Here is a 26784-nt window from a genome sequence, read left to right as displayed (position 1 = left end):
GAACTGGTGGAGTTTGTGCCATTTCATGAACGGGTTAACTCTCTTTTAGCTACTGCTTGAAGACAACCAGCTGTACAAACGTGTTCTCTGATTTACCTCCCCCACACACACCTTTAAAAGGAATTGGTTACTCTTCTCCTCACATTAGAAGGTGAGATTGTCACTAGTTTTCTTTGGTTTATTAGATTTTTTTTTTGTAATTACGCTGAATCATGGATTATACATTTACAAAAGTAGCTGACAGTAGAAGGCAGAGTTAAGGGTCAAATATTAAGCTGTGTCTCACCAATAAGTTTGGGGTTGTTTTGTTTTTTCCACAATTGTGCCACTTGGCACTTTCTAATTTTCAGAATGTTTTCTCACAGCAGAGTCCATACTCTTAAGTAAAATCAGACCTAAATCTATGAGGGGCCATGCAAGCTACAGGAATACACACTCTCTATGCCAGGTAATCCAAAACTCACTCTCCTACCATGAAACAAATAATGCCAGTGAACTCAATGGGTAGGCACATACCCAAGTCTTACCAGTACTGGTGCCCATTGTAAACAGCTGGGTATAATTAATGAAGGATAAAGGTTATAAGTGATAATTACATGTTAACTATATGTCTAAACTAATACAGTTCCTTTACAGCTATTTTTAAACCCCTTGATTTAACTAATTTCCTATTCTGTTTTTAATTTAATCACTTACTGCAGTCTTTTAGTTACAATTTTTTTTTTCTGTACAAGATAACAGATAAATAGTTATTTGTGGATAAATAATTCCCCCACAGCTATGTACTGAACTAACATACCAAGACAGAGATCAACTGAAATTCTGGATATTTATGTGCTACACAAACTGCCTCAACTTCGATTTTGCTGTTCTAGAATGTCAGCTCACTTCATACAAAAGGTTTATCTTAAATCAGACTTGAGTATACATTGACAGTACCAACTAAACGCATGATTAGCTCCAGAAAAAAAATTCCCCACGTCCCAATATATAGTTTATTCACACAGAAATCCTTTGCTTTAAAACACTTCCACACCGACAGAAGTCATAGCACCTAAGAGCTGGCAGCACTGGGTTAGGGGTTGGACTCGATGATCTCAGAGAGACTTTTTCAACCTTAACGATTCGGTGATTCTTTACTGGAGAAATAAAAATAAAGCGCTCCGGCAACAACTGGTCTGCTCTCTCAGAGAAATCAGGTCGTAAGCGACATCCTTGAAAGGAAGAATGTTGTAAAGAAAATGTTTTCATTCAAAAACTTAGGGAAAGAGAGAAAGGGAATTTGCTACGCACTCCTACAGCTCCTGTACTTTGATTTCAACTAGAAAGACACCAAATTGAGCCGTTTATGCTGCGTTTGAAAGACGATGAATCCTCCGGGATTTAGGCAACTGATTTTCATATTTAAATAACAATGAGTCGAATCGCTGGGGAATACGACTGTATGCACACCAACCCCAATTTCTGAGCGCCTACCCCTAGTGCTGCAGACACCGAGGTAACCTCCTACATCGCTGAAGCACCCACCACACACACCTCTGGGGAAAATCGTGAGGGAGACACTCAACTTCTGTCAAATCGCAGCACCGCAGCACCTGGCCCGAGCTGGGCTTGGTGAGCCGGACTAACAGCGCCTGAGGCGGACACGGCCGTGGTTTGAGGCACTTTAAGGGGCCATTAGCGCTAATGAGCTCCCGGCGGTACTGGGTGGGAACACGGTCCGGCCATAGGAAGGGCAGGAGGGGGTTGAGGGAGCGGGGGACCCGCCCTCGGGGCCATGAGGGAAGGAGACGTGGTGCTTCGCCGAGCGCTGTGCCGGGAGGCGCGGTGGCCGGCCCAGCTGCAGCAGGGAAGTCCTGCCTCTGAGCCCCGCTGCCCGGCCCCGCGGTGGCTCGGCGCCCCGCTCCCAGTTCTCGTGCCTTTCTGGCCCGGGAGAGTCCCGGAGGAGTCGGGGCGGGCTTTGAGGGACAATGAGGGGCTGACAGAAGAGCTTCTCTGCGGTGAGGCGGCTCCATCTTGCCGTACGGAAGGAAGGTCGCGGCGGGCGCCATTTTGCATCTACCCGAGGGATGAGAGGAGCCGCGCTATTTTCCGTCTCTGGGCGCCGCCATTTTAGGTTACGGCAGAGCCTCCGCCTCCCGTAGCGCAACCTCCTCATTGGGCGCCGCCATTTTGGCTTACGAACAGGACGGCGACCCGCAGGGGTCCTCACCCCCTCCCTTCCTCCCTTTAGGTGCCTTCATAAAATGCCCGTCGAGAACCCCCTCTTTTTTCGCCCCGCTCCCAAGATGGCGTCGATGCGGGAGAGCGACACCGGCCTGTGGCTGCACAACAAACTGGGCTCCACGGACGAGCTGTGGGCGCCGCCGAGCATCGCCTCGCTGCTCACGGCCTCGGTCATCGACAACATCCGCCTCTGCTTCCACGGCCTCTCCTCGGCCGTCAAGCTCAAGCTGCTCCTGGGGATGCTGCACCTGCCCCGGCGGGCGGTGGATGAGGTGAGAGCCGGGCAGGAGCCGCAGCGGAGCGCGGCGCGGGTGTGTGTGAGGGGGGGAAAGAGATCGGAGATGGCATGAGGGGAAGAAGGGGCGGCAGCACCGCTTCCCCCGCCCGCCCTGTTCTGTCCGCGGGGAGGGGACACCCCGGGCTCCCCCACAGACGCCGGGGGTCGAAGCCGAGCGGCCGGAGCCCCTCACGGGCAGGGCTGTGTGGTGGGGCTGCTCCCCACAGCCATCCCCGCCTCTCCCCTGCAGACTTTCTTGGACGAGGAGGGGGAGGACTCGGTCCTCGGTGTGAGGGGAAGCGCTGAGATTGCCCGTGATAAAGAAGAGAGTGGAGTGGGAGCTTTGCTGCTGCTGCTGCTCCTCCTCTTCCTGCGCTTCGGGGACTCCCTGGCTGGCATTATTCTTTTAGAAGCAGTTTGGACCTGCGAGCCATGGCGTGCCCCCACACGGCTGTGTTTTGGGACGCTTTCGAGTGCTTTCTGGGGAAGAGGGCTATTCTGAGGCAGTGGTTGTTGTAGGGCTAGGACAGAAAGGCAGGATCCTTTAGGAGCTTCCTTCACTCCTTCCTTAGCACTGGCAGCTGTGTAGGTGTCACAAGTCGAACATCTCGGCTCTAGGAAGGACAGCAGCAAGTGCTGAAACTTTGGGAGTGGAAGATCTGGGGTCTGCACTGGACTGGGCTCTTCCCCACCCTCTTGGAGCCAGGGTTTTCTTGAAAATTGCCATGCTTTTTGTGTGCCTCTCTTTACCTTTCTGGGAACAGCTGGTGCTTTCCTTTACACTCCCACCCCAGCTAATAAACTGGCTGGCTCTAGTGTGAGCTGGCTCTGCAACCTTAGTCCCTTGGCCCTGGACTGTACCTGGCTTATTCTTACCTATTGGTGTTTGGGGCAGTAGCTGGAGAACGATTGAAAATCTTGTTTCTTTAGCCAGATTCAAGGAGTTCCTCTCCTGCTTCTGTCATGTAAGGTGTTGGTTCCTGGTAACAGCCATGGAAGTGGTGTAGTTAGTCCTCCCTCTGTGCAGGGTATCCCAGCTGTGCTTGCACCAGTCTCTTTCTTGGCTAGGACACAGCTGCTGCTTAGGCTTAATACACATATATATTCTAAGCAGGGTGTGGTATCTAAGCTGGATTATTGTATGCTCAGCTTTTGTGCTGCTCCTAAGCTGAAAGTGGACAAGCATCACCTTTAAGCAGTAATTTAGTGTACCTCGGTGCCTGTCTTGCCACGTGCATCTGAGTGGTTACACTTTGTTACACTGGTGTCACTTTAAAAAAAATTCTTGTTCAGCACGTTTAAGCTGATTTTTTATTTTTTTTTAAACATGATATTAATGTCCAGTGCATAAGCTGTCACCCTTGTGTGTGACAAATGAGGCCATACTTTGCGCAAACTGAATAACCAAGGGCGGAAGGGAGGGATGAGAGCTCGTGTGAACTCGTGAGTTAACAAAATTGTTCTGAAGTAAGTGTGAAAATCTAAGTAGCCTGGAACAAATGAGAAATGCGGTATTTAGAAAAGGCTAATGAATTAGTGGTGGGTTTAGATTGAAAAGAGCTTCAAAAAGCTTAGGGACCTTCGTAAATAACGCTCATGCCAGTTCTTTGAGGGAGCAGCATTCAAGCAAACTGAAGTAATTTGTTGAAATGCTGTAAGAGTGTTCACTGGGTGGGTAAAAAACTCCCACGTTTTAAACCAAATCTGAGGAAGATGGATCTGTGCTTTTGTTAGCTGTGGAGATAAGGTGTATGTAGAGAGGAGCAAGTCAGTTGCTGTGCCTTTTAGTGTATCCTTCAAGTGGTCAGAATGTTCCAAATACAAAGCTCTTGTTACCACTCTAACAGAATATTGTGGGATTTTCTCAGTTTGGTGAAGTTCATGAATTCAATAAAAATTTCATCCTTCATTGTAAACAGGTCATGCTTGATTGAGATCTACCTGTAGCATCTTAATTATTTCAGGGATGTGACTTTCTTTTTTTCTTCTTAAATTGGGAGGAAAGGCTTAAAAAAAATGGTTAAAAAATGGAAAAACTCATGAGTCAGAAACCCTTAACATCGCTAGTAGGCCTGCTATTATCCTTATAGACTTCCTTCTATAGGTGGTAAAAATAGCTGATGTAACAAACTGCTGACAGAAAGGGATGTTGCCTTATCAGACACTCATCATTTTTGGTGAATTTGCTAAAATAGTTGTATTTGTGGAGATCTGTTACATAACTCACTGTTGAGATATTTTTTGTATTTTAACTGGCATCGAGTGTCTTGCATACGATACCCAGAAAGCAGAGAGATGTGTTTGTGTGCAGTGTGGATCTGCAGCAGCCCCTGCTCCGTGTGCTGGGGGGTGCTGGATGTGGTGTCCTCCTGCCAGGACAGGGTACCTGTAGCTGCCTGTAAATGAATTCAGTCATTTGGAAATCACTGCTGTATCTCAAAGTGATTAAACTTAACTGTGAGAGAACTTAATGAGTCTCTTCGGAAAGTCACACGTGTGGCTTCCATGCCATGTGCCAGTGTGTATCGATCATGTGCAAGAAGCATTGAGCTGGCATTTGGAAGCTTAATTGCATTGGAAAATGTTTTGCATCAGCTTTGTAAAGCTTTGGGAATCTCAGTAGTGGGTACAGAATATGTTAGATGTTAAAAGATGTTCCCCTCTCTAGATAACAGATTCGACTTGGTTGTTTCTCCTCAAATTCTTTTTTGAGTTTCCTTGTTTTCCCTGTAATAGCATTTTCACCAAGGCTTAGGATAACATGGAAACCATTTGTGAGAGGACATTTGAGTAAAAAGTTATGTGGGAATCTAGGAAACTGTGATGGTATTTGCTTTAGAAGGGATTTAATTCCTGCTGGTCCTTTCTAAATCTCTGTGAAAGCTTCAGTCTAGACAAGTGAATCTTCAATGAGCTCTCTTGAAAGCTCAGTCCTTCACTTAAGTGTTTTTTTCCCTCATATGTAATATCTCTCAATTTTCATAATGTTTTCATTCAACACTGCAAATATTATATAGATATAAGTGACTTAATCCTCATAATACTCCTGTGGGATAGGTAATAAACCTCATTTTTTTATCATGCTGTGAACCTCATTACTGCACGTTTGTTCCTGCTAACTAGTAAGAATAATTGGCTCTCATTTTCATCCTAAGCTGTGTTTTGTAGGCAGTTATCAAAAATACCCTTTCCCACCGCAATTCTCTGGGCAGAACTTGGGAACTCCTGAATCTCTCAGCCTCCCAGCTTTTCAGCTGCTAAATTTTTTCTAGATAATTGCGCTCATTTGAAATGATGCCTAAAGCTCAGTCTGGTGCTGACCAGAGCTTCAGTTGTGAATTTGGCAGAACAGTTACTTCTGTTTATTTTGTATATTATATTCTTGTTAACCTGATTCACAGTGGCAAGTGCAAGTTTTTTCTTTCTGTGCCAATGTTTAATTTATTTGTTCAGGGTTAGACTGTGATGTTACAACCAAGTTTGGAATCAGGACTGTGCTTCTGTGCTCTCTGAATTATCCTGAGAGGAAGATCCCTATCCCAGCAGGGGCCTGCCCTTTTATTACAGTAGCTGCAAGAGAGCAAAAGTCAAAACTGTTTATTCCTTTTGGCTTATGTGAACCAGGAGTCATCTATCCATGGAAGTGGGAATTGTGGAGTACTGGTGCAAAGGAGTAAGAGGACACGTGACACTTGCCTTTCCCTGTGTTCAGAACAGGCTGCTCTGCATCTTTTTGGCCTGCACTTAGTGTTCTTAATTCTTCTGTGATGTAATATAGTATATTTTAATCTAATAGTGCTCTTGGCCACTTCTACTCTTTTTCGTGATTAAAATGCAAACCACGTACAACAGTGATAACTTGATCCATCCTGGTTTTGTACTGTGTAAATATTAATACTCTACTTTCAATCCAGTGCTTTTAGTTTAATGAAAATGCTCTATAATAATAATACAAATATCTATTAAGTATCACCTCTATGGCCCCTGAAAGATTAAAACTTAATTTTGTTTATTAGCCACTTGTTGATGCAGTTGTCTATAGGTATAGTCCCATATATTAACTTTGGCATAATATAAAACAAATGAATGGGAATTCTTTGCAAGAAGTCATCTCAGAGCCATCATGTTATGCCTTACTCGTAACATTCCCTTTTTTACTCCTTCCCACATTCCTGTTTATGTATTCTTCCTGCACAGCCATTATTAATCTGCCTTTTGTCTCTGTTCCCAAACATTTTCCATCCTACCTGATCCTTTCTTGCTAAATGTTTCTAGTCCTGCCCTATGCTTTTTCTTGTGTGCCAGCAGGCTGAGAAAAATACTTGAGATGCTTAAGTTTCAGATGAGAAAAATGCCAGAACATGTTGCATCAGATCTTGACATTCATGCTTAACAGGATGCTGGTTGGAGCTAAAGGGAGTCTTACTGACCCAGTGTTGCAATCTTAGACAATTAAGAGTTTGGGATTGTGGCTGTGCTCTGTAAAGTAACCCAAAAACTGTATGTAGGATTCCCTGTTATTTTAAGTGTCATTTCAGGCATTCTCAAACCACAAACGAAGTTGTGTTTTTTTCAGCTGCCAGTTGAACAGTGAAATGGGAACATGTATTTAAGTTGCCATTTGAAGACAAACCTGAGTCAAAACTTGAATCCAGGGTTGTTAAATGCAAACCCCTATTTAGGCAAGGTCAGGTTAGCTCACAGTAGGAGTTAATGTGCTTTGCTTCCTTGTGTGTGACAGTGACTGTTCTTCCATCACATTCTTTCTGCCTTGAGGCCTTGTGATAATGTTATTTACCCAGTGCAAGGCAAACAAGTTGTTTCTGGGCTCCTTTCTTGAAGGAACCAAAGGCTTGTGTAGTGGTGGGTTGTGGCATAAATATCTCCCATGAACTTTAGCCCTGAGAACGGTGGGGATGCAACAAGCCCAGACAAGAGCTCTCTAGGAACTTATGTAGTATAGGCACGTAGCTCTGTGAGTTTTTGGTAGAAAGAGAAGTTTTGTGAAGCAGATATGAAGGGTAAATTGTGAGGATACAGGAGACATTTTTCTTCTAGCTATTGCCTGAGTTTGCTTTGATGGAGGAAATCACATTCTGTGCACTTACCTGCGTTAGTGATGTCCAGATAAAAGCTTGTAAAAGCTATAAATGCATTAGCTCTCATGGCATGTTTTAGGTTTTCAGGTGTTTTGTCTAAATCAGTACCTTGATTCTTGAAGGATAGATAGGAGAATAAAAGACTTTGTTTTGATAATGTTCACAGTCATCCTCCTCCACTATAGAAGTGACTTCTGATGAGCAGTTTAGGTTAGAGGAGGGAGAGTGAACAGTCTGTGTGGAGGTTATGGTGGGCTTATATTTACTGAGAAATGAATGAGCAGTGGAGAATAGTGAAGATTAGGACCTCAGAGATTCATTCTTTCCACTGGGTGTGCATTAGTTAAATTGGACAACACGTTAAGCGGTGTGTGGTCCTGGTGATGGGCTCAGTTTAACCCAAAGCAAGTCAGTGGTGCTGCTGAAGATGGCAACTGGCTCATGTGGAGTCTCCTTCCTGCTCCACTCTTTTTGTGGTTCTGGTGTTGGTGTGTCTGCAGTCAGTCACGCCCAGGAGCTGGTTCAGCTTAAAGCTGGAGAGATGCTGGTCTTCTGTCGGATTAACTGATTCAGTTTGTTTCACAAGCACGTTACTGTGAGCCCTGAAACGTGCAGGGGGCGAAGGACAAGCAGGCTCTATAGTGGACTTGTAAACCCTTCCAAAGTGAGAGGGCAATAACATCGGGTGGGTGGAAGGAATTGAGAAACGTCAGTGTTTGTTTGCCTCTGAGTTTAAAAGTGGATGGGGGTAATGGGGAGCAGAGGTTTAACTATTACTTCTTAAAGTTGAAAGTAAGCTGAGTAGAGTAAGTTTATTTTATTAAATGTTTTCATATAAAAAAAGACTGGCTTTAAATGAAGGGAAAGGAATACAGCATAAAGGTGAAGATGAGTCTCTTGTCTTTCTGTGTTCAGAAACATGTAGACTGTAACTAAGCTGTATGTGCCACAATGGGTTGTGAAAAATCAAAATTCACATATTTCCTTATACTTGCTTCTGCATTCTTCGATGTTAATACCATACAGATAGAGTACATTTAAATACTTTATGTAATTTTACCATTATGTTTTGTGGTTTGATAGACATGCAGTACATCTCGAACATCTTAGTTCTCTGAAGCTAATACTGTAATGCTTACATGAAAATGTACTCAGTTAAAAAAGCAAGTGTTCTGTCTTTGGGAGTTCCAGTTGACCTGTGAATGAAGTGAACCACTCATTTAAGAGATTCACTGTGTAAACCTCTAACTGGAGTCACCTTTGATACTCATTTCATAGTACCAACAGACACGTTGATCAGTAATTAAAAAAATTACTCTGACAATGAGACTTTTTAAATTCATCTTATGCATTACTTAGCATTCTTCAAGATTGGTGCATTAAAAAAAATTAACTTTTCTGGATAGGTAGAAAATCTTTGTACTTGTGACATATTGGAGGCCTGTGTTTATTTCTGTAATACATAATTTTTGTCAAACAATACAGTTTTGATTAGTCTGAAACACATGATTTTGAGGACTCAATTACAATGCATATACTGTCTGGTCTGCTTAATTATACTGTAGCTCAGTAAGGGGCACATCTTCACTTAGATGCCTGTTTAAATAACTTGTATTCTAGGTGCATATTCCTATCACTGAATAGAAGGTGTGGGTACACTGGGACTATGAGTGTAGAACATAAGGAGACAATAATTTAAGAATTTGACCTGCTGCTTTTAGTAAAAATGTTCAGTGCTAAACAAAGCTTTGTACTGCCAAAAGTTCAAAACAAACTGGGGTAAGATTGGCTGAAGGCACTGGAAAAAAATTACTTTGGTTCATTTGTTACTTAATTGTAGAGTTAATGTATAACTTTGTGGAAACAATCTCCCTCTTCCCTTCCCCGGTAGTAAAACATTGTGCATGTTTATGCTAGTGTCTTTAAAATAAATCCAACTATAACCTGTTTAAAACTGCTTCCAATTGGTTGATTTTCTTTTTCTTTTTTTGTTAGATGAAAGGGGCACTGACTGAAATTATCCAGCTCGCTACCTTGGATTCAGACCCCTGGGTCTTAATGGTAGCTGATATTTTAAAATCCTTTCCAGATACTGGCTCCCTTAACCTTGATCTTGAAGAACAGAATCCCAATGTTCAAGATATTTTAGGAGAGCTTAGAGAGAAAGGTAAGCCCTTCCTGTTGGTGAAAATTGCAGAAATATGGTGCCTTTTTTCAAGAATAGCCTATCATTTCACCCTCAGTCCTGCTTTCTTAACAGTAGAGGTACCAGGACAAGCAGAATGTCTTGTCTCAGAACTACCCCAGTTCATGACATGGAATGTTACTGGACTGGGAACTGTGATACGGTAACTTCCCAAAATGTCTTTTCAGACATCATCAGAACTTACATGTCTGATATTGCCCTGGGTCTTGGTACAGGGCAACGGACAAGTTAATGTGGGTTCATTGGTGTCAGACAGGCTGTGTGTGCAGTGATGGGTAACGACTGACTGACTGACTGCAGTAATTAGGGGGCTTTTTATGTTGCTGTCTCATGTCCTAGTACTGAAGAAGGCAGTAAGTGCCTGTTTTTCCTGTGTGGACAGCCTCGTGTGTGTGGAAGCACCCTCTAGCACTAGGCAGGTGGGCTGCCTCTGCTGGAAGTCCTCTGGGCAACAGCTGATAGGTGCTGGAGGGGGGACTGACCTCAGGAAGAGTTGTGCTGCCGATGTCCAAATAGCTGCACATTGCCCAGCAGCTGAAAATGTGGGCACAGCACTTGCACAGTTGCTGCTTCAAGCAGTGTAGTAAATGGTGATGCAAAACTACTCGTACTTCAGTGGGTTTATTTCAGCACATTGCCTAGAAAAAGCCCTCAGGCATTAAGTGGACAGACGTGATCTTGGAGTTGGGATTGCAGCAGAACAATAATGAAATGACTTGGAGGTGGAAACATTTTCTTATTGTAAACAAACAATAATTTGTCTGTTCACACTTGATTTGGACTTTATTCAGTAGTTTCCTTTTCATGTGTAATTTTTAAGGAATCTGATATTAAATAATTTATCTTTTTTTGACAATAGTAGCATATTTAAGATTCCTGTAATTTGACCAGGTATAGTTAACATGGAAGCTTTCATGAAGCTAATGTGAAAAACAAACATCCTAATAACTGGTTATACTCTGTGTAATAATTGGAACTAAATTACTCTTGGTGTTTAAAAAAGTAATCTAAAATTTAAAACCACCTGTACAGTCTAGTTGTAAAATGTTTTGTAATTAGCTGTCAAGAGGTGCTAATACCCATGTCCTGTTGTTAACTCTTTATGCAGTAAGTGAATGTGAAACTTCAGCTATGTTGCCGTTGGAATGCCAATACTTAAACAAAAATGCCTTGACAACACTAGCTGGGCCACTTACTCCCCCAGTGAAACACTTCCAGCTGAAAAGGAAACCTAAAAGTGCCACTCTCAGAGCTGAACTCTTGCAGAAGTGTAAGTAATATTAAGATTGTATAGCAAATTGAATGGTGAAAGGAAAATTTATATTCAGTCTTATTCTCCAACATGGTGATATACATTAAAATTTTCTGTTACAAGAATTTTGGATGATTTTTTTTTTCTTTCTGGACTGAAGTGTGGAAGAGCAGGTGCAAGTCATCCCCGACCATGATTACATTAAAATGCTAATCGTGATTTAAATGCTGTTCAGATTTCAAGGCATACAAAGAGCTGTAGCTTTTTAAAGCACAGATGGGTTCTCTCAGGGGTATATTTAACACGTGAGGACTTGTGAGGGACAGTGTTGGTTAAAGCTTCTGAAACAAAAGTAAAATGAGAACCCAGTTTTATTTTGCGGTGTGTTTTTGCAACAGGGAGCAAGAGCTGCTAATTAATGTTTTCCTTTTGCTCAATATTGGCTATATAGGGTGTGAAAGCCAAGAGAGTTTTCACTAAAAAAAGGCAGCATATGTGTACATGGACATATTGGTAGCTGGTTGAACTAAGTGATCTTAAAATAGCTTACTGTAGCTGCTGTTCTGTTGCAGCAGTTTGCTGCTTTCTTGCACGTGACTTGAGTAGTTGATCTGGTTAAATACAAGATTTGTAACTTTTTATGATGTTATATGTAACTTAGACAATTTACTCAATAGATATTGAAACTATTTTATTTTGGTAATCTCTTTTACTTTAGATCACCTTGTCAGTTGCATAGTCATTGATTTTTTTTCATTTTCTCCAAATACTGTGCTTACTTCATGCAAATGACCTGGGTTTTAATTAAAATATAATTCTTCCTTTGTTGCTATTCCCCTCTCTTTACGTATTAGTTAACATTTTTATAAGAAGCAATGTGTTGTGTTTTTTCCCACGTAAGTACTGTAATAACTAAAGCTTTTTTTCTTTTTAGCAACAGAAACTGCACAACAGCTCAAGAAGACTGCAGGAGTGCCTTTCCATGCCAAAGGCAGGGGACTGGTCAAAAAGATAGATACAACAAGTATGGCTCACTTTCATCACTTTTCAGAAAGAAAATCTGATAAAATGGCCTTGATGAAGGATAAAATTACCATCTGTTTTTTACAAAAACTTAATTCTTTTTGAAGCAAAGGATTTCTCCCTTTCTGCCTCCCTCTCTCTTGATATTTAAATATTTCTGACATGTCTTGTCAGAAAGAACGAGAGCGTGGAGGTTTTTTTAAATGGCAAGTATATCTGCCGTGCTTCTAAAATGTATGCAGCCAGATCATGCCTGTAGACTTTGGTAGGAATTTAATTTGCATTACTCCAGGAATAACTCCTGACTAAGCCATGTTGCTCTGAAAGGGAGCTGAGTGGATCACAGTAGTCTGCTGTGAACTAGACTGAAACTATTGCATTTGTATAATTCTGTCTGGAGAAAGAAGGGGGACAGTGTGTTCTCTGCAGCCAAGGCTGTGCATTGACTTCTGTTTAATGGGCATGACAGACATTTATAATGATTCTTCAGCTTTATATTAAGAGATTTCAACTGTTTGCTGAAGTTCCCCAACTACTGAATTTTTTCAAGTAAGTTTTTGAGTAGAAGCAAGAGGAGGACTCAAAATTAGTTACATACTTTAAATCACTGCTCAAGTATAACTTTTCTGGCCTCCAATATGATGCTGAGGTGTGAAACTTTGATTTCTTGGTTTTGTGGGTAGAAGCTATGAAGTACTTTGTGCCGATGCTATTTAAGATGTGGCTTTGAGGACCGAAGTTTGGCCTCATGTTCGTGCAGGAAATGCAGAAAGTCTGGTTGTAATTTGAACTAAAAGTTGTCCCAGTATAGAAAATGACCATTAGTTCTTGGCATTCTGTTTAGCTGTTGAACTAATAAAGCCAGTTTTTAGACTTGGCCTTTGGAGCCAGGTGGTCTCTAGAAATAGGAGTTGGGCACCAGCTGAGGTTTGCCCTGCTGGAATCTACTCACATGGGTCAGAGGGTTGTCCTGTGGTCAAAGGGTTTTCAGGACAACATGTAGAGGGATACAGAGTCTCTAACATCAAACTGAAGTTCTGTGTTTATCTTACAACTTAAAGAATATGATGAGATTTTCAGGAGGCTCAAGGACCTGATAGATAATGTATATGTGTCCCTAATTTTTTGGTAGGTAAAAGAATGCTGTATTTAGCAGGAGTATTAAGTGTGAGGTAAAGGGCAGCAGTGTAGAGCTGGGGGAAAACAGCTGCTTACAAGGGTAGCTGATTCTGCTGAGACTGATTGAGACAGCAGGTGTTCTGTTTGCACTGTAGACCCAAATTGGGTCCTTGCTTCTTGTGCAAACAGCAGCTCTAGAATTTCAAACCCCTGTGTGAAGCACTCCTTTACATTTTCAGTAGATATGAGCCCTTAGCCCTGCAGAAGCTTGGCTAAGAATCTTTGATTAAATACAGTTTTACCCAAGTAACCAGATCGTGAAATTCCAGGAGCAACTTTGGCAATAATTAGATTCCAAACATTTATGTCCTATACCATTTTATCTGTTCAGATTTTACTTTTTACAAGTAAAGAAAGCATCAGGGTGTGTGGGAAAAGTAGATTTTGCTATGAGTGCACCCATTTGAATACTTCAAGTAGAACAGGGTTGCAAGTATTAGCCTAGAGATTGCCTCTTACTCCTTGAAGGGTAATACCCAATCTGACCTTTGAGGGACATGTAGTGTGTTATAGGCAGTTCCACATTATAAACATCTGAAGTTAAAGGGGAGGTAGGGAATGCCTTAAGGAGTGAAAAAGCTGAACAATATGTCTTTCATAACTAAATGTGTGTATCAGTTGTTGCTTTTTTTGATCTTCCCTAAGCACCACTCAAAGGAATACCAAAACAAGCTCCATTCAGGAGTACTTCAGCACCAAGTGTATTTAGTCCTTCTGGAAACAGGACTCCTATTCCTCCTTCAAGAACACCTTTGCGCAAAGAAAGGGGAGTAAAGGTGGGTGTGCTCATTCTTGGGCTCTTGTTTTTTTCTGCTCAGTTCTCCTCCCTCATCTGAAGTGAGTTTCTGGTGCTGTTTTGAATTAAATATCAATATATTAAAGAAAAAGAGCTAAGGATGATATTTAAAGATAAACTAAATACATTTAACAGTGGTTATTAAGTTCTTTGTGGTCTTTCTTTGTAGCTTTTAGATATCTCTGAGCTGGATATGGTTGGTGCTGGCCGTGAAGCAAAGAGAAGAAGAAAGACATTAGGTTGGTACAGCATTCTTCTTACAAAGGCTATTGGTGTGCCTGCAAATAGGATCTAGATTTGTAGTACCATTTTGTTCTTGTTAAAATTTAGCCTAAGCTAAACTTTAAAGAGCAGGAGAATGACATGAACCAACCCAAAAATGTTTCAGGGGAAGATTTTCACTTGTTTTATTTCAGTGCTCCCATTCCTCTTGCCTTGTGCCCGAGTAATAATGTCACTCAATCATGGAAAGGATTGAGCTAGTCAGCTCTGCTTTGGGCAGCCCAGAGGTGTGTGAGTGGCTTCAGTACTGGAATTGTGCTGAGACATTCTGCTCACTTCTACTGCCTGTTATGGCTAAGTAAATGAATTGAAAGTAATGTTGAAAAAACTTGGAGCACTCTTCAAAATTCTGGCTGAGAGATCTTAACAAGTGAATAGTATCTGATATCGTGCTTTTAAGTCAAGTGGTAGTGCAGTGCTGTACTTAACCATATCAAGAAGATGCACCAGGCAGCATATCTGTTCCAAAACAACCTTTTTGTATTTTTCACAAAAAAAAAACCCAAAACCAAAAACAAACTCATCAAAATTATATTTGGAATTAAGTTGTTGCTTGGGCTTTCATGCTTTTTAATGTCAGAAAGTTATCCAGTTCTGCCTAATCACTCAGTTACTGTATCTTAATCACTCAGTTACTGTATCTTGTATATTGTGGTTCAGTTCATTATTGGTTTGATTATAAAAATGGAGATTATCTTTTTCAGCGTATACCTCTTTAATCATGTTTTAGCAGACCTTGAGAAATGCACTTTTATATCTTTGTTTTAGAAGTATATTTAATTCAATATTTTAGAAAACTGTCTTCTATTTTTCTTTTTTTTATGCAATAGATACAGAAGTTGTGGAAAAACAAGCCAAAGAAGAAACTGTAGTAGAAAATGCTACCCCAGATTATGCTGCTGGCCTTGTGTCTACACAGGTAAAACCAAACAATCAAACGAAAAACAACTAGTCAGAAAAAAAAAAAAAACAAACCCAAACCATGATGCATGCTATTCTAAAACACTTTAACGCTGTAATGATGTTTTACTCACTTGTTTAAATGTGTTTCTTTATATAAAATTCTTTACATAATTTTTTCACCCCAAAAGAAGCTAACCTGTTGCTAGAAGTAGTTCACTCAGGGAGAGGTGTTGTGTGTAGGCTTTTTTCCTCCTGTTTCAGATATGGTAGGTTATAGAAACTGTCATGCAGCTCTTTCTCTGTCTGGACATAGGTTTTAAAAGAATTCTGTGTACTGCCCCCACTTCTGAGTTAGAAGCTGTCTGCTTGGCATGTTACATGTGCCAAAAAACAATATATAGGCAGATATTGCTAGGCCAGAGTCAGCAGTGAAGGTCATTGCCTGTCTTTCTGCAGAATGCTCAGAGTTTGTTTCTTTTAGCAAACTCTGCATTTTACAGAATGCCCATCATTTATCCAGTGAGGCTGCCTTAAATGATCTGTCTGCTAGGCATGTTCCCCAAAAACTTCTTTCCTCTGTCACCCCCTTATGTTTATAAGGCTGGATTGGACAGTGAAGATCCTGACAGAGATACTATGTATGCAGTGTCATGTATAGTTAAGTACAAAAAGTGGCTTTCTTTAGCTTGATCCTGTGTGGCATCCATCGTGTTGCTGTTGACTGCCTATTTCAGTGGGAACAGGGTTTTACCTGAGCTGTTTAGTGCTGCCTCCTGCTTGCTTATGTCCCAGAGGCCTCTGTGTTCTCTGGGTGATATTCTAGTAGGTCTTTTGCCCATGGGTGAACAGAGGTTTCTGCTTACTAATAGTGAAGAGCATGATTGCCCAGGCAGAAGGTCACTTAATTCTGTAGTGTAATTCTTCACAGGGTACCATCTGCACAAATTTCTAGTGCCTGAAGTAGAAAGTTAGCTCTGAACAGGTTGTTAGGTAGAACTCCTAACAGAGGAGGCAGTAATTAAGTTCCCAAAAGGAATATCATGGTAAAACTAATGTTGAACTTGTGTTTAAAATTCAGAAACAGCACCTGAAATACATAGTGTGGCTTTAACACTTTATTTTCTTCCTTTTTGTAGAAACTTGGCTCATTGAACAATGAGCCTGCACTACCTTCTACAAGTTATTTACCTGCTACCCCCAGTGTGGTGCCGTCTTCCTCCTATATCCCAAGCTCTGAAACACAGCCAGGTAACAGACACATTTTTGCTCTTTGGACCTCGTACCTCCAACTCTGTACAGTTTTAGTGTCTAGCTGTCATTTTATTTATAAACCTACTGTGCCTCTAGAGAAGCTCCACCTTAGCAGTAAAAAAGTCCATTGGAAGAACCCAACCTTTGGGTTTGAAGTTACCAGACATGTCATTTACCCTAAATAAAGACAGTAATTGTTGGCTTTAAGTCTTAAAATGACTTACTAGTTCAGTAAGTAAAATGATTTACTGATTTGGGTTTTTTCTTTTTTTACTCTGTAACAGAAAATCCAGCTTTTCTAATCCCTAAAGAGACACCAGTAATAAACAAAAGCCTGGAGTATATATTCCATACAAACATTCTTATACTAGCACTTACAGAACAGTTGCTTTCAAGAGTCAGATTTATTTCTGGAGGCAGGTGCATATTAGCTTTCACATAGTCTAGGATTAAGCCATCCATTTTCCTTTTACCTTTGTAAGAACAGTCTGATAGATAATGGCTGTGATATTATCTCTGAGCTCCTGCATATTTCGAAGAAGTGCTATGTTACTTTCAATTCTAGGAAATTGCCAATAGTAAAAAATAGTTTGTACAAATCCTTTATTTCTACACCTTTTATTTTAACCCACTTGGTTTTACTCTTGCATCCCTGCTGTGTGTAAAGTCTTAAAGGAGTGTATCAGCTTGCACTCACAGATGTGCATGACTGGGATTCATTACCAGGCCTGGTTGTTAACAGAGAACCAACGTTTCAGTTTAATACATTAATTTTACTGTTGCTTGTGAGCTGTGGGATGTTGGTCAGTCCAAAGAAATGCATATGCAAACCCCAGTCATTTCACTTGGCCTCTGAATGGTTTAGAATCTCTCTGAAGGTCCATGCACATCTTTCTCTGGCAGAAAACCGGCGTCTCTAGAAGGAACACAGCCAAGAGCACATCAGTGTGTCAGCAGCTAGTACTGTTTTCCAGAGTGTTGGTATTGTGTTCAACAGCAGGAAAAGTCTAGTTTAAAATTCCCTATTGTCTGTTCTCTACTTTTATTTCAGGAGCATAGAGTATTTAGCTTTTCTTATGGACAAGGAATATAAAACTGTCCCCTTGATATAAGATGCACACGGAAGATGTAACAGGTCTTAATTGTGCAACCTCAGATTATGAGACCAAATCTGTGCTTTATGCAAATCAGTTATTCTGACAAGAGAGGAAACTGGTAATAAAACAGTACAAAATTAAGGAGTAACAAGTTGGTGCAAACGTTTGTCCTCTCAGTTGTTCACTGTCCCCTTTCACATCCACTGGATAATAGTCATATTGTTAAAGCAATGCCATGTCTGTGTGAGATGGAGCACTGTAAACCTCTCATTCTCTGAAGTCTCTTATCTGAAGGGCATCAGCGTAGCTCTGATCAATACCTGCCTTTTAGTCTGCTGTGAACACAGTTTGAACAGGTCAGATTAAACCCCATGGGTTTTGGGAAGGGTGCTTAAGCAGCTGTGCCTGTGTCTAAGAGCTGCAAAAGAATGTAACTGGTGAGTGCCCACTGGGTAGTTATCATTGACTGGATAAGTAACTTGTATGATTGAGCTGCTGAGATTTCATAAGTTCCCTGCACCTGCAGCCAGGTTTGGAATGGTAGTTTCCTTAGTGCAAGTGAATGAATCAACTTTGAGAAAGAACAGAGTTAAGACTTGTCAATATTGTGGGGTTATAATGCTCTTAGCAGCTAGTGTATAAATAATGAATGATTTGTGAAAACTACATTTAATTCTGGCATCTCTTTAAGTATATTTGCATTATCAGTATCTGTTACTGGCTGAGACTTAATTACTGTTTCCTTTGAAAGCTGCTGCTACATTAGGTAAAAACTACTGGAATATTTTTGATTTTGCTTCTACACAACAGCACAGCAATAGTCCTGATAGAATCAGAGTACAGTTGTTGCAGCAGTATAAGCTAAGCAGTAAATAAAGCAGTTTCAATTTAATAAGCCTGATATCCATTAAACATAAAATTTGATACTAAATATAGTGTAATCCATATTGGACAGCTAATTACTCTGTTGTCTAATTATTGCTAAAGGTAATTGAGTGGAAAGAGCATTAGCTCTCAAATTCTTCATGTGGATATTAGCATATTGAATCGTGGTGCTAAAATGGAATAATTGGAATTTTTAGTGTTTTTTTTTTTTAAGGGCTATTGGTGGAGCTAATCCCTATTTGTGGTTTATGTTTTTAATTATCCTGATTGGTTTTTGCAGCTGGCTCTGCACGAGAGGCCTTGCAGACTAACAGACAGACTGAAGAGCCTGCGGCTCCCAATGCTACCACAACTCTTCCTGCACAGTTCAAGCAAAGAACACCCATGTACAACAGTAACTCTAATCCACCTGCAGCTACACCTACCTCACCCCTCACACCCACCACGCCTCCTGCCATCTCGCCTGCGGCACAAGCACCACAAGTGGCCCCCCAAACTCAGCAACAGCCACCACCGAAGAAAAGCCTCTCTCTCACGGTAAGTAAAACCAGGTTCTTTTTGACTGGTGCTTTTGATGTAGGTTGGAAAACACAGATTTCTATTATTGATCTCATTTAGTATGTTGGCAGTTCCTGGCAATTGGATCATGGAGCGGTTGAGGCTGCTTTTTTATAATCAAAGATAATGTGAATGTTTTATGGGGTTTTTTGGCATCGCTGTTTTAATGTTAATCACAACATTTTTAGTTGTAGAGTGTTAATGTCGCAGTAAGATGTCTCTGTTTGCTTCTGTTTGTAATGGAAAATAATGTTGTGTTAGTCATTATAAAGAATTTTTGGAGAAAGGTGTATTTCCAGCAGAGCTGTTGCCCTGCCAGTTTTACATAATGTAAGCTGCTTAAAAGATCCTGTCATTGCTGTGGTAGGAGAAAATATAATCAGTAGATTATTCTAAGGTGAAAGCCTTTACTTCTGTTCTCCTCACCCCCATCACAAGTTTTTCAAAGCCTGAGAGTGGGGAGGAGACTCAACTCAACAGCAATTATATGTCCTGAGGCATCTTACTCGTGGTATGTGGGCATATATTATGTGCATGCTTGAAGGTCAGTAGGTAACTAATTCAAGATGGAATTTGAAGACTTTGCTAAGCACATCTGTAAGCCTGGCTTGCAAGGTCTGAACTTTAAGAAACTGTGGGTGAATTTTTCTTTACAGTATATCTACTCATTTATTAAAGAAAAAAGAAAATTCTCTGACATTACTGCCAGTCTGGGTTTGTAGGACTGTAGAGGAAGCATTGTGGGTTTTTTTCCTTTTTTCCTATGCCATAAAGGACACAAAATTGATAATGGAAACATTAAGTCTCTTACATGTTTCTGTAACTATTTAAAGGGGGGGGGTTGGCTTCTGCTTTCAGAATTCAGTTGTCACTGCTGGGAAGTATTAGGGGCAAGTATTAAAAAAGAGGGGGAAGCCTTGAGGTTAAGGGGCATTATTCTGTTTACTTTTTGTAGGTTCTACTAGCTTTCACTGTATTCTTTTATGCTCATGTGTGGGTGTTAACATGGTCCCTGTTGGCAGAGTTTTTCTCCACTGGAATTGACATTTGTTGTATCTGTTGCAGAGGGAGCAAATGTATGCTGCACAGGAAATGTTCAAAACTGCAAACAAGGTTACAAGGCCAGAAAAGGCTCTTATTCTTGGATTCATGGCAGGATCCAGAGGTATGTACTGAGACTAATTTAGCTTGCTTCTAAATACCCAAATCTGAAATGCACTCACACGTGCACAGTTAGAAATGCTGGGCTGTAAGACTTTGCTTTACATTTGCCTCTGTATGTGCTGGACTCCTTCCTTTACTCTGGACTGGGTGTAGTTTCATGGATTACAGTTGTAGCTACCTGGAAGTGGATCTTTGGGGTCTATTTCCCGTAAGTCAAACAGTTTGTCAGAACAGCTGCTGAACACAATATATACATAACTGAACACACTGTAAAATTACAGCTTGGGGTTGAAGAGAAACAAGGCAGCTGGTCAATAGTGAACAGCCTGGCTGGGTCCTGCTGCACTGTCCAGAAGACCAGTGAATGTAAATTCTTCTGTGGCAAGTCCAGATACCAGCTGGGTAGTACAGAACCTTGCTTTAGAAGCTGGCAACTGCTGTCTCAGACTTTAGATAACCACTGGTGCTGTGAATCACAGGGAGATAAGCTGTCTCATAGCTGGATCCTGTTATATGTTGGCCTTGATAGACCAAAGCTGTTTTACCTACAAGATTATCGGATGTAAAATGAGAAGGGGCTTAAGAGTCCTTAAGTGAACTCCATCATCTGCACTAGCTCTGGTTTCTAATTTGGTATTTGAGGGTTCTTATCACTGGAGCCCTGGAGCCTAAGTGTGACTCGTGCATTTGGATTAATGCAATAATCCAAATTAGCAAAGATGACCAGGGTAGAGTTACTGTGGTGATCCTTGGACTTTAAGTTTGGTGTATGTTTCACTAATGATGGTGTTTTTAGTACTAGATGCTACTTCAAATTGCAGCAGGAGGGTGTACTTTAATATCTACACAAACAGCTTTCTGTAATGTAAGATAAAGTAGTATTTTGGAAGTGTGTGTGTGATATATTCACATAAACAGAAAAGAATATATCAGTATGAATTTCTTCAGTAATCATGTCAGCACCTTCTGAAGGCTGGGTAAATAACTGCCAACTGATATTCTTGAACACCATTTGAATACCTTGGAGTGTAACATTTAATATTCTACTGGCATGGAACTGAGTCTGGGATGAGTGGTTTCAGTGAAGCTGTTTTGGCTTCCTGAACAGCTAAAAATTGTTGAGGCATTTAACTACAAGATGTATCCTAAGTAAAGTAACTCTGGTAGTTCAGGTTTACTGACTCCCATTTAAATATGAGCTTCTCTTCTGACTCTTGAGGCAGAGAGAAATGGCACTGGCATGCTTTACTCCCCCTTCTGTTGTTCTCCCATTTGCTTTAGCCTTGGGCTTCATCTTTTGGGGACTGGTTTTGTTATCCTTAAAGCTCAGTCTGTGGAGTATAGAGGGAGGAAGATCTTTGGGTTTGTTTTGCTCAGCTGGGAGTTTGAGGTTTGTTTTTTGTGTATTGGGGTTTTTTAAGCATCAGAACCCCCTTTGAGTGCTCTTTATCTTGTCTAATACAGTATTGAAATGTATAATTTGTTTCTATTCTTGTTTCTGCAGAGAATCCTTGCCAAGAGCAAGGTGACATCATCCAGATTAAACTGAGTGAGCATACAGAAGATTTACCAAAGGCAGATGGCACGGGCAGCACCACTATGTTGGTTGATACGGTCTTTGAAATGAACTATGCTACTGGTGAATGGACCAGATTCAAGAAGTACAAACCTATAACTAATGTTTCCTAAGAGATGCAGCAATGGCAGACTGGACCAAATCAAGCTTAGAGTCAACCAGCTCATAGTATATGTCAACTGTACAAAATGGCATTCGTGTGTACATTTCTTATTACCCTCCAGAGTAGAAGCTGTGGCTCTTCAACCAAACTGGGCTCAGTGAACACAGAAGATGGGGTCAAACTCGCCTTTTTTTTTTTTTTAATCTTAGGAGTGGGAAAGATGATCTTGATGGGGGGACATTGTTGTTGTGGTTTTGTTTTCCTACAGTTCAAGATGCTGAAAAAAGATTACAGATGGGAGCAGTTCACTGCCTAGTGCTGGAAGAGAAGACTACTGCACAGTCCTTCACGGTTTACCGTTAACTGAGGGCACAGATCTCTATTGTAAAAACATTTTCTTTGGCTACATGGGTTCTGTCATAAGAACGGACATTTGAAGCACCACAAGTCAGTGCTTGATTACTTTGTATTTCAGCTGCAGTATAACTATTGCGGGTAGTATGTCAGTGTCTAAAGGTACCCACTGTGTGTTTAGCTTATTTGTGCTTGGGTCATAGGATGAGATTGAGCAGCTTTGCTAACTCGCTATATTGTCAGTGTACATGCCCAGCATGAGTTAATCTGTATTTGCCATTATTTGAGATACAGAGAAACCAAGAATCAGAACTTTCTGAAGGAAAAAAACTGTCAAAATTAAAGAAGTAGTGGTGGCTTGTCACTGCCTGGAAGTGACAGCTCTTTGCCATGGAAGTCTTGGGGTTGAAGTCCATCTGAAGCTCTTGCATAGCAAACCCTTTGCACAGCATAACTTGCATGGGAGGAAGGGAAGCCAGTCATCTCAAGGCCAGTTGGAGCTTAATTTAGAAGTGGCCCTAGAAATGGTTGAGACACACATCTGAGAAGAAGTAGTAGGTTTGTTGTCTTCGGGCAGTGTTAGTTTGTTTGGTAGAGCAGTCATAATGTGTTTGATCACCATGCCCTGACCCAAAAAGTTCTGAATGACTGTAGCCATGGTTCTTACCCAGTGTAGTTTTATCAGTATAACCGCTAATGTGGCCACAATTATACTGGCATATAAATGTGCCTTATACTTGTCCCCCACTAGTAGAAGCACGTTTTTATCTTTATAACTGTGTTCACACTGCTGGTGTAATCTGGCTGTAATAGTACAAACAAAGCTGGCATTTATTGAGAGGACTTGTGTACATAAGTCAGGATTCCTCCTTGGGAGACTTGGCTTCGTCATTTGAAGGAGACTTGGATTCAGTGCCTGGTCTCTGCCAGTAGTTGTGTGTGGAGCTGTGCTTGGTTGGGAATGCTACTTAGAATGGAGAAATACAAAAATGAGTAGCAGAGTGGTGATGTGGTGCTGAGAAGGTACCTTGGGGCTGACTTAGAGGTTCATGTTGAAGTGGAACTCTTAGGACAAAATGAGGCTTTTTTCTTTTTTTTTTTTTCTGAAAAGAAAACAGACCAAATCCCATAGGACATTTGTATACTAACAGACACCTAGATGATTGATTAGAGTCTTGTTTTTTATTGGGGAATTTTTATTGCATTTTAATTTTAGCTTTTCAAACAAACTATTCAACAGGACAGGGCAGGTATAAATAACAAAAGAACCCCTGTATTCTACAGTGTTTTAAGATGTGACCAAAAGTGTAGGTTTCTTAACTTTATTTAAGCAAATATGCAGAATGTTGTAGCTCCTGTAATGGCCAGTTATGTGAGGGTAGCTGCTGCCATTAAGGAGTGTTGTGCATGTTTTAGTGTGAAAGTTAATCACATATAACTGTCACGTTGGGGCTGTCCTCCACGTAATTACCCCATTTCAGAAACAATGTAGATTGTAATTTTGATTGCAACTTTTCTTTATAAACAGCTAGAAACCAGCCTGACAAGTGAGGATGAGTAGTGAGTTTTAGTTTTTAGGAGTTCAGTAGAATGCTTTATCATGGTTATAACTTATTTGATTTTAGTGTGTTACATGGTAAGGGCTAAGGATAGAAAATGAAAATATTCATCTTTTAGAAAAGAAAGGTTTAAAGAAAAGTGACATTCCTTTTCTTGTCTGCATTCAGATTTTAAAGTTTTCTTGTGATGACCAGTAAACATGTATGATACTTGTCTGTCTTGCAGCTTCTTTAGCAAGCAGGACAGTTATCAAATACAGTTTTTAAGAATGAACATTTAGAAAATTGGCTTGAAGGGCATGTACTGTCACTGTAAACTGTTGATGAAAGAGTTGTGCAACTAAGTCGTGATCAGGAGCTGCTGCTTGGTGGCTCTTCCGGCTTCCTTGAGAGTAATTGTGGTCCCTTACTAAACTGTCTTGTTGTACAGAAGTCTGATTTCAGACCTGTGCTGCTGGGGTGAGACAGCTGCCCCTCTCCTCTTCAAGAAGCCCATCTAGGATGCAGTGGAGTCCTTTGAGTGCAGTAATATGTAGGAAGCTTAACCATGCTGCTGTTTGTATTTGCTGCATAACACAGTTGGTCTCCAGGCCTGTTTGTCTAAAGTCAGTCATATGCAATAAATGGAAATTTTAAGTAGAACTATAGTATATTTTTAATTCTGTTCAGTCATTAGAACGAGACAACACTGCAAAAATTACTTTTTGAAGTGACTTTATGACCCTCAATATCAGAGCATTACTTCAGCTTGATCTGTGAATCTAGAAAGTGTTTTTAAATGTCTAAACAAAGGGAAGGTTTTGCAACATTGTAAAAAATGATACAGTAAGGAGTAAAACTACATGGAGCTCTTCAGCAAATGAAATCTTCAGATCAGTGTTCTGAAAGTAGGAATGATGCCAGACAAATCAGAAAGGGCAACATCAGCATTGAAATCCCAATGTACTGGACTTGTTGCATACAGAACAAAATCTGGCCCCTGATATTTTTTGTCTTGAATACTCAGTCGCTTGGATGTGTCCCTGGAGCTGAGGCTCAGGGTGTGCTGTGAGGTTAAACCAAACACTCGTCGACTCTGGAGTGACTCACAGATGTACCCAGAAATTGACCATAGAAGTAGTTCACAGTCTTCAAGCTTTGCTTGTGTCCTTTCCTCTTCCCTTTATCCAAGCATGAAGCTTTAGGAAATAGCAAGCCCAAACTGTTGAGGTTTGGGCTTGAACTGCACCTCAGCAAGGAAGATGTCCCAGCTTCTCTTGCCCACACTTGTAGAGAAGCCCCTGTCTGTGCAAGCCTAGACATGGCATGAATTAGCTTGTTTGATTTTTAGAGTATGAAAAACTGGAGAAAGAGGCAATGAAAGTGGCTTGTGTTTTCCCTATCCTGTCCAAACTTGGTCTTAGAGCACATAAATTCTTGCCCAGGCTGCTTTAACAGCTTGTCCTACAGTGAAGTGCTGGGTTTCTGTTGGCTCCGTTTTCATTCATGAGTACTGTGAGGACCAGAAAGCGTAAACGAGTGTAACGAAGAAGTTGAGCCCAGGAGGGATGCTGAGCAAGAGTTCTGATCACAGATTCCATCTTGTCACTAGACCATTTTTTTGCTCTCTAGTGCTCTGTAGTAATCTCTATACAAACCAGTCTAGGCTTAGCACAGTTAACATTGGTATTGGGCCTGTATTTTGTGGGTTAACCTGATTTTGGCTGTTAGCTTTGCCATTTAATCTTTCAGTTCAATACCATAGGATGCGGTGGGGAGGGGCCTTTGGTAGTTGCTTGACATCTCCGTGTGGAATTGATCACTTCTCTCACTGAGTTGTGTCAAAGTGCCGACCACGTGTCCGGATGAAAGAAATCCTGAGACTTTGACATTACACAGTTTAAGGGTGAATCACGTTTTCATAGTAAGATCTGACTGGAAAAAAAGAAAAAAAAAGACTAAAAAATGTTAAGCCAGAGCCCTCTGGGAATCTGGTGCCTTTAACAAAACCTGTCATTTTGTAAAATGTCACATCTATAGCATAGCCCATATGTTTTCTATTGTTTTTTTTTTTGTTGTTTGGTTGGTTTTTTTTTTGTACAGTTGTAAATTCAAAATATTCTGTCTTTGGGTACGTATTTTCAGTGTAATACAGTATGTATAATAAAAAATTTAGATTTTCTAAGGAAATAGACTGACACTCTTCTTAATCAAGTTGTTCATTGTAGTGACAGTTGAGTTGTTATACCACCAACGTGAGACCAAACAGCCAAATTGCACAATACTGTGTGCCCTTTTTAGATTTATGTTGCTATTGCCTCTGTAGCTGCCATTTCAAAGCTGACCTTTTGTGTGCTGGTTTTGCTGGTTTAGGATATTTGTGAGTAGGAGATCTGCTGAAATACCTGCTCCCGCTCTCGGTGTGGCTTCACTGAAAGCTGATGAACTTTGGGTGGTGTGTCAGTGCGTGGGGACCATTCCTAGAGTCTAGTTTGTCCTGTGATGAGCATGAAGGTTTGTGGTGTTTGTTGAGTTATGTGGATGTGTGTGGCTGGCCTTACTCCAGTTTCCTTATGCACAGCCGTGTGACATGGCTGTGTTCTGCTTCCCTGTGCTGGAGTGGTGCCAGGCACAGTCTGAGCTCCTCTATTGTGTCAGATTGACCTTATCAAATAGCTGGGAAGGGAATTCTGTTCCAGGTCAGCCGCTTTGGTAGAACGCTTGGGACAAAGCTTTGGGGTAGATTGAGATGCCCTTTTTGTGATTTCATAGGGCGCTTGTTCTGTCAAGTGTCGCGGAGTCTGGACCTGTCACTGATACACTGTACATGAATAGGTGTGTGCCAGCCAGTTCACCTGCCTGCTGAGATTGCCCTGTGCAGAACTGGACCAAATATTTTGCCACTGGGCACTCTGGGCAGGCTTAGCCGGTACAAGCACAGGGCTTTTAATGTTCAGGATGTTGCTCTAATGCTGACCCTCAAGTCTAATCATTGACCAAACACTGACCACTTTG

General features: G+C 41.1%; 1 protein-coding gene across 1 annotated transcript; it reads left to right on the top strand.

The window, feature by feature from the left end:
• Positions 1-1785: 1785 nt before the first annotated feature.
• NELFA (negative elongation factor complex member A) lies at positions 1786-25959 on the top strand. The gene is made up of 11 exons (XM_050337817.1): positions 1786-2498; positions 9598-9769; positions 10917-11078; positions 11995-12084; positions 13908-14038; positions 14228-14297; positions 15171-15259; positions 16380-16491; positions 18757-19013; positions 20100-20199; positions 21703-25959. The coding sequence occupies exons 1-11, from the start codon at positions 2247-2249 to the stop codon at positions 21885-21887; spliced, it is 1620 nt and encodes a 539-aa protein (XP_050193774.1). The 5' UTR covers positions 1786-2246; the 3' UTR covers positions 21888-25959.
• The last annotated feature ends 825 nt before the right edge of the window (positions 25960-26784 follow it).

The sequence above is a fragment of the Myiozetetes cayanensis genome, unplaced genomic scaffold (assembly GCF_022539395.1).
Source record: "Myiozetetes cayanensis isolate MyiCay16 unplaced genomic scaffold, myiCay2020 scf7, whole genome shotgun sequence".
In the NCBI taxonomy this organism is placed as follows: Eukaryota; Metazoa; Chordata; class Aves; order Passeriformes; family Tyrannidae; genus Myiozetetes; species Myiozetetes cayanensis.
Note: the sequence above shows the minus strand (reverse complement) of the source record. Positions and strands in the feature narration are given on the sequence as shown.

Coding starts and splice junctions, on each gene's coding strand:
- NELFA (XM_050337817.1), top strand. CDS start 2,247: ATGCCCGTCGAGAACCCCCTCTTTTTTCGCCCCGCTCCCAAGATGGCG. Junction 14,298..15,170: donor GAGAAGAAGAAAGACATTAG/GTTGGTACAGCA, acceptor TTTATGCAATAG/ATACAGAAGTTGTGGAAAAA. Junction 15,260..16,379: donor CTGGCCTTGTGTCTACACAG/GTAAAACCAAAC, acceptor TCCTTTTTGTAG/AAACTTGGCTCATTGAACAA.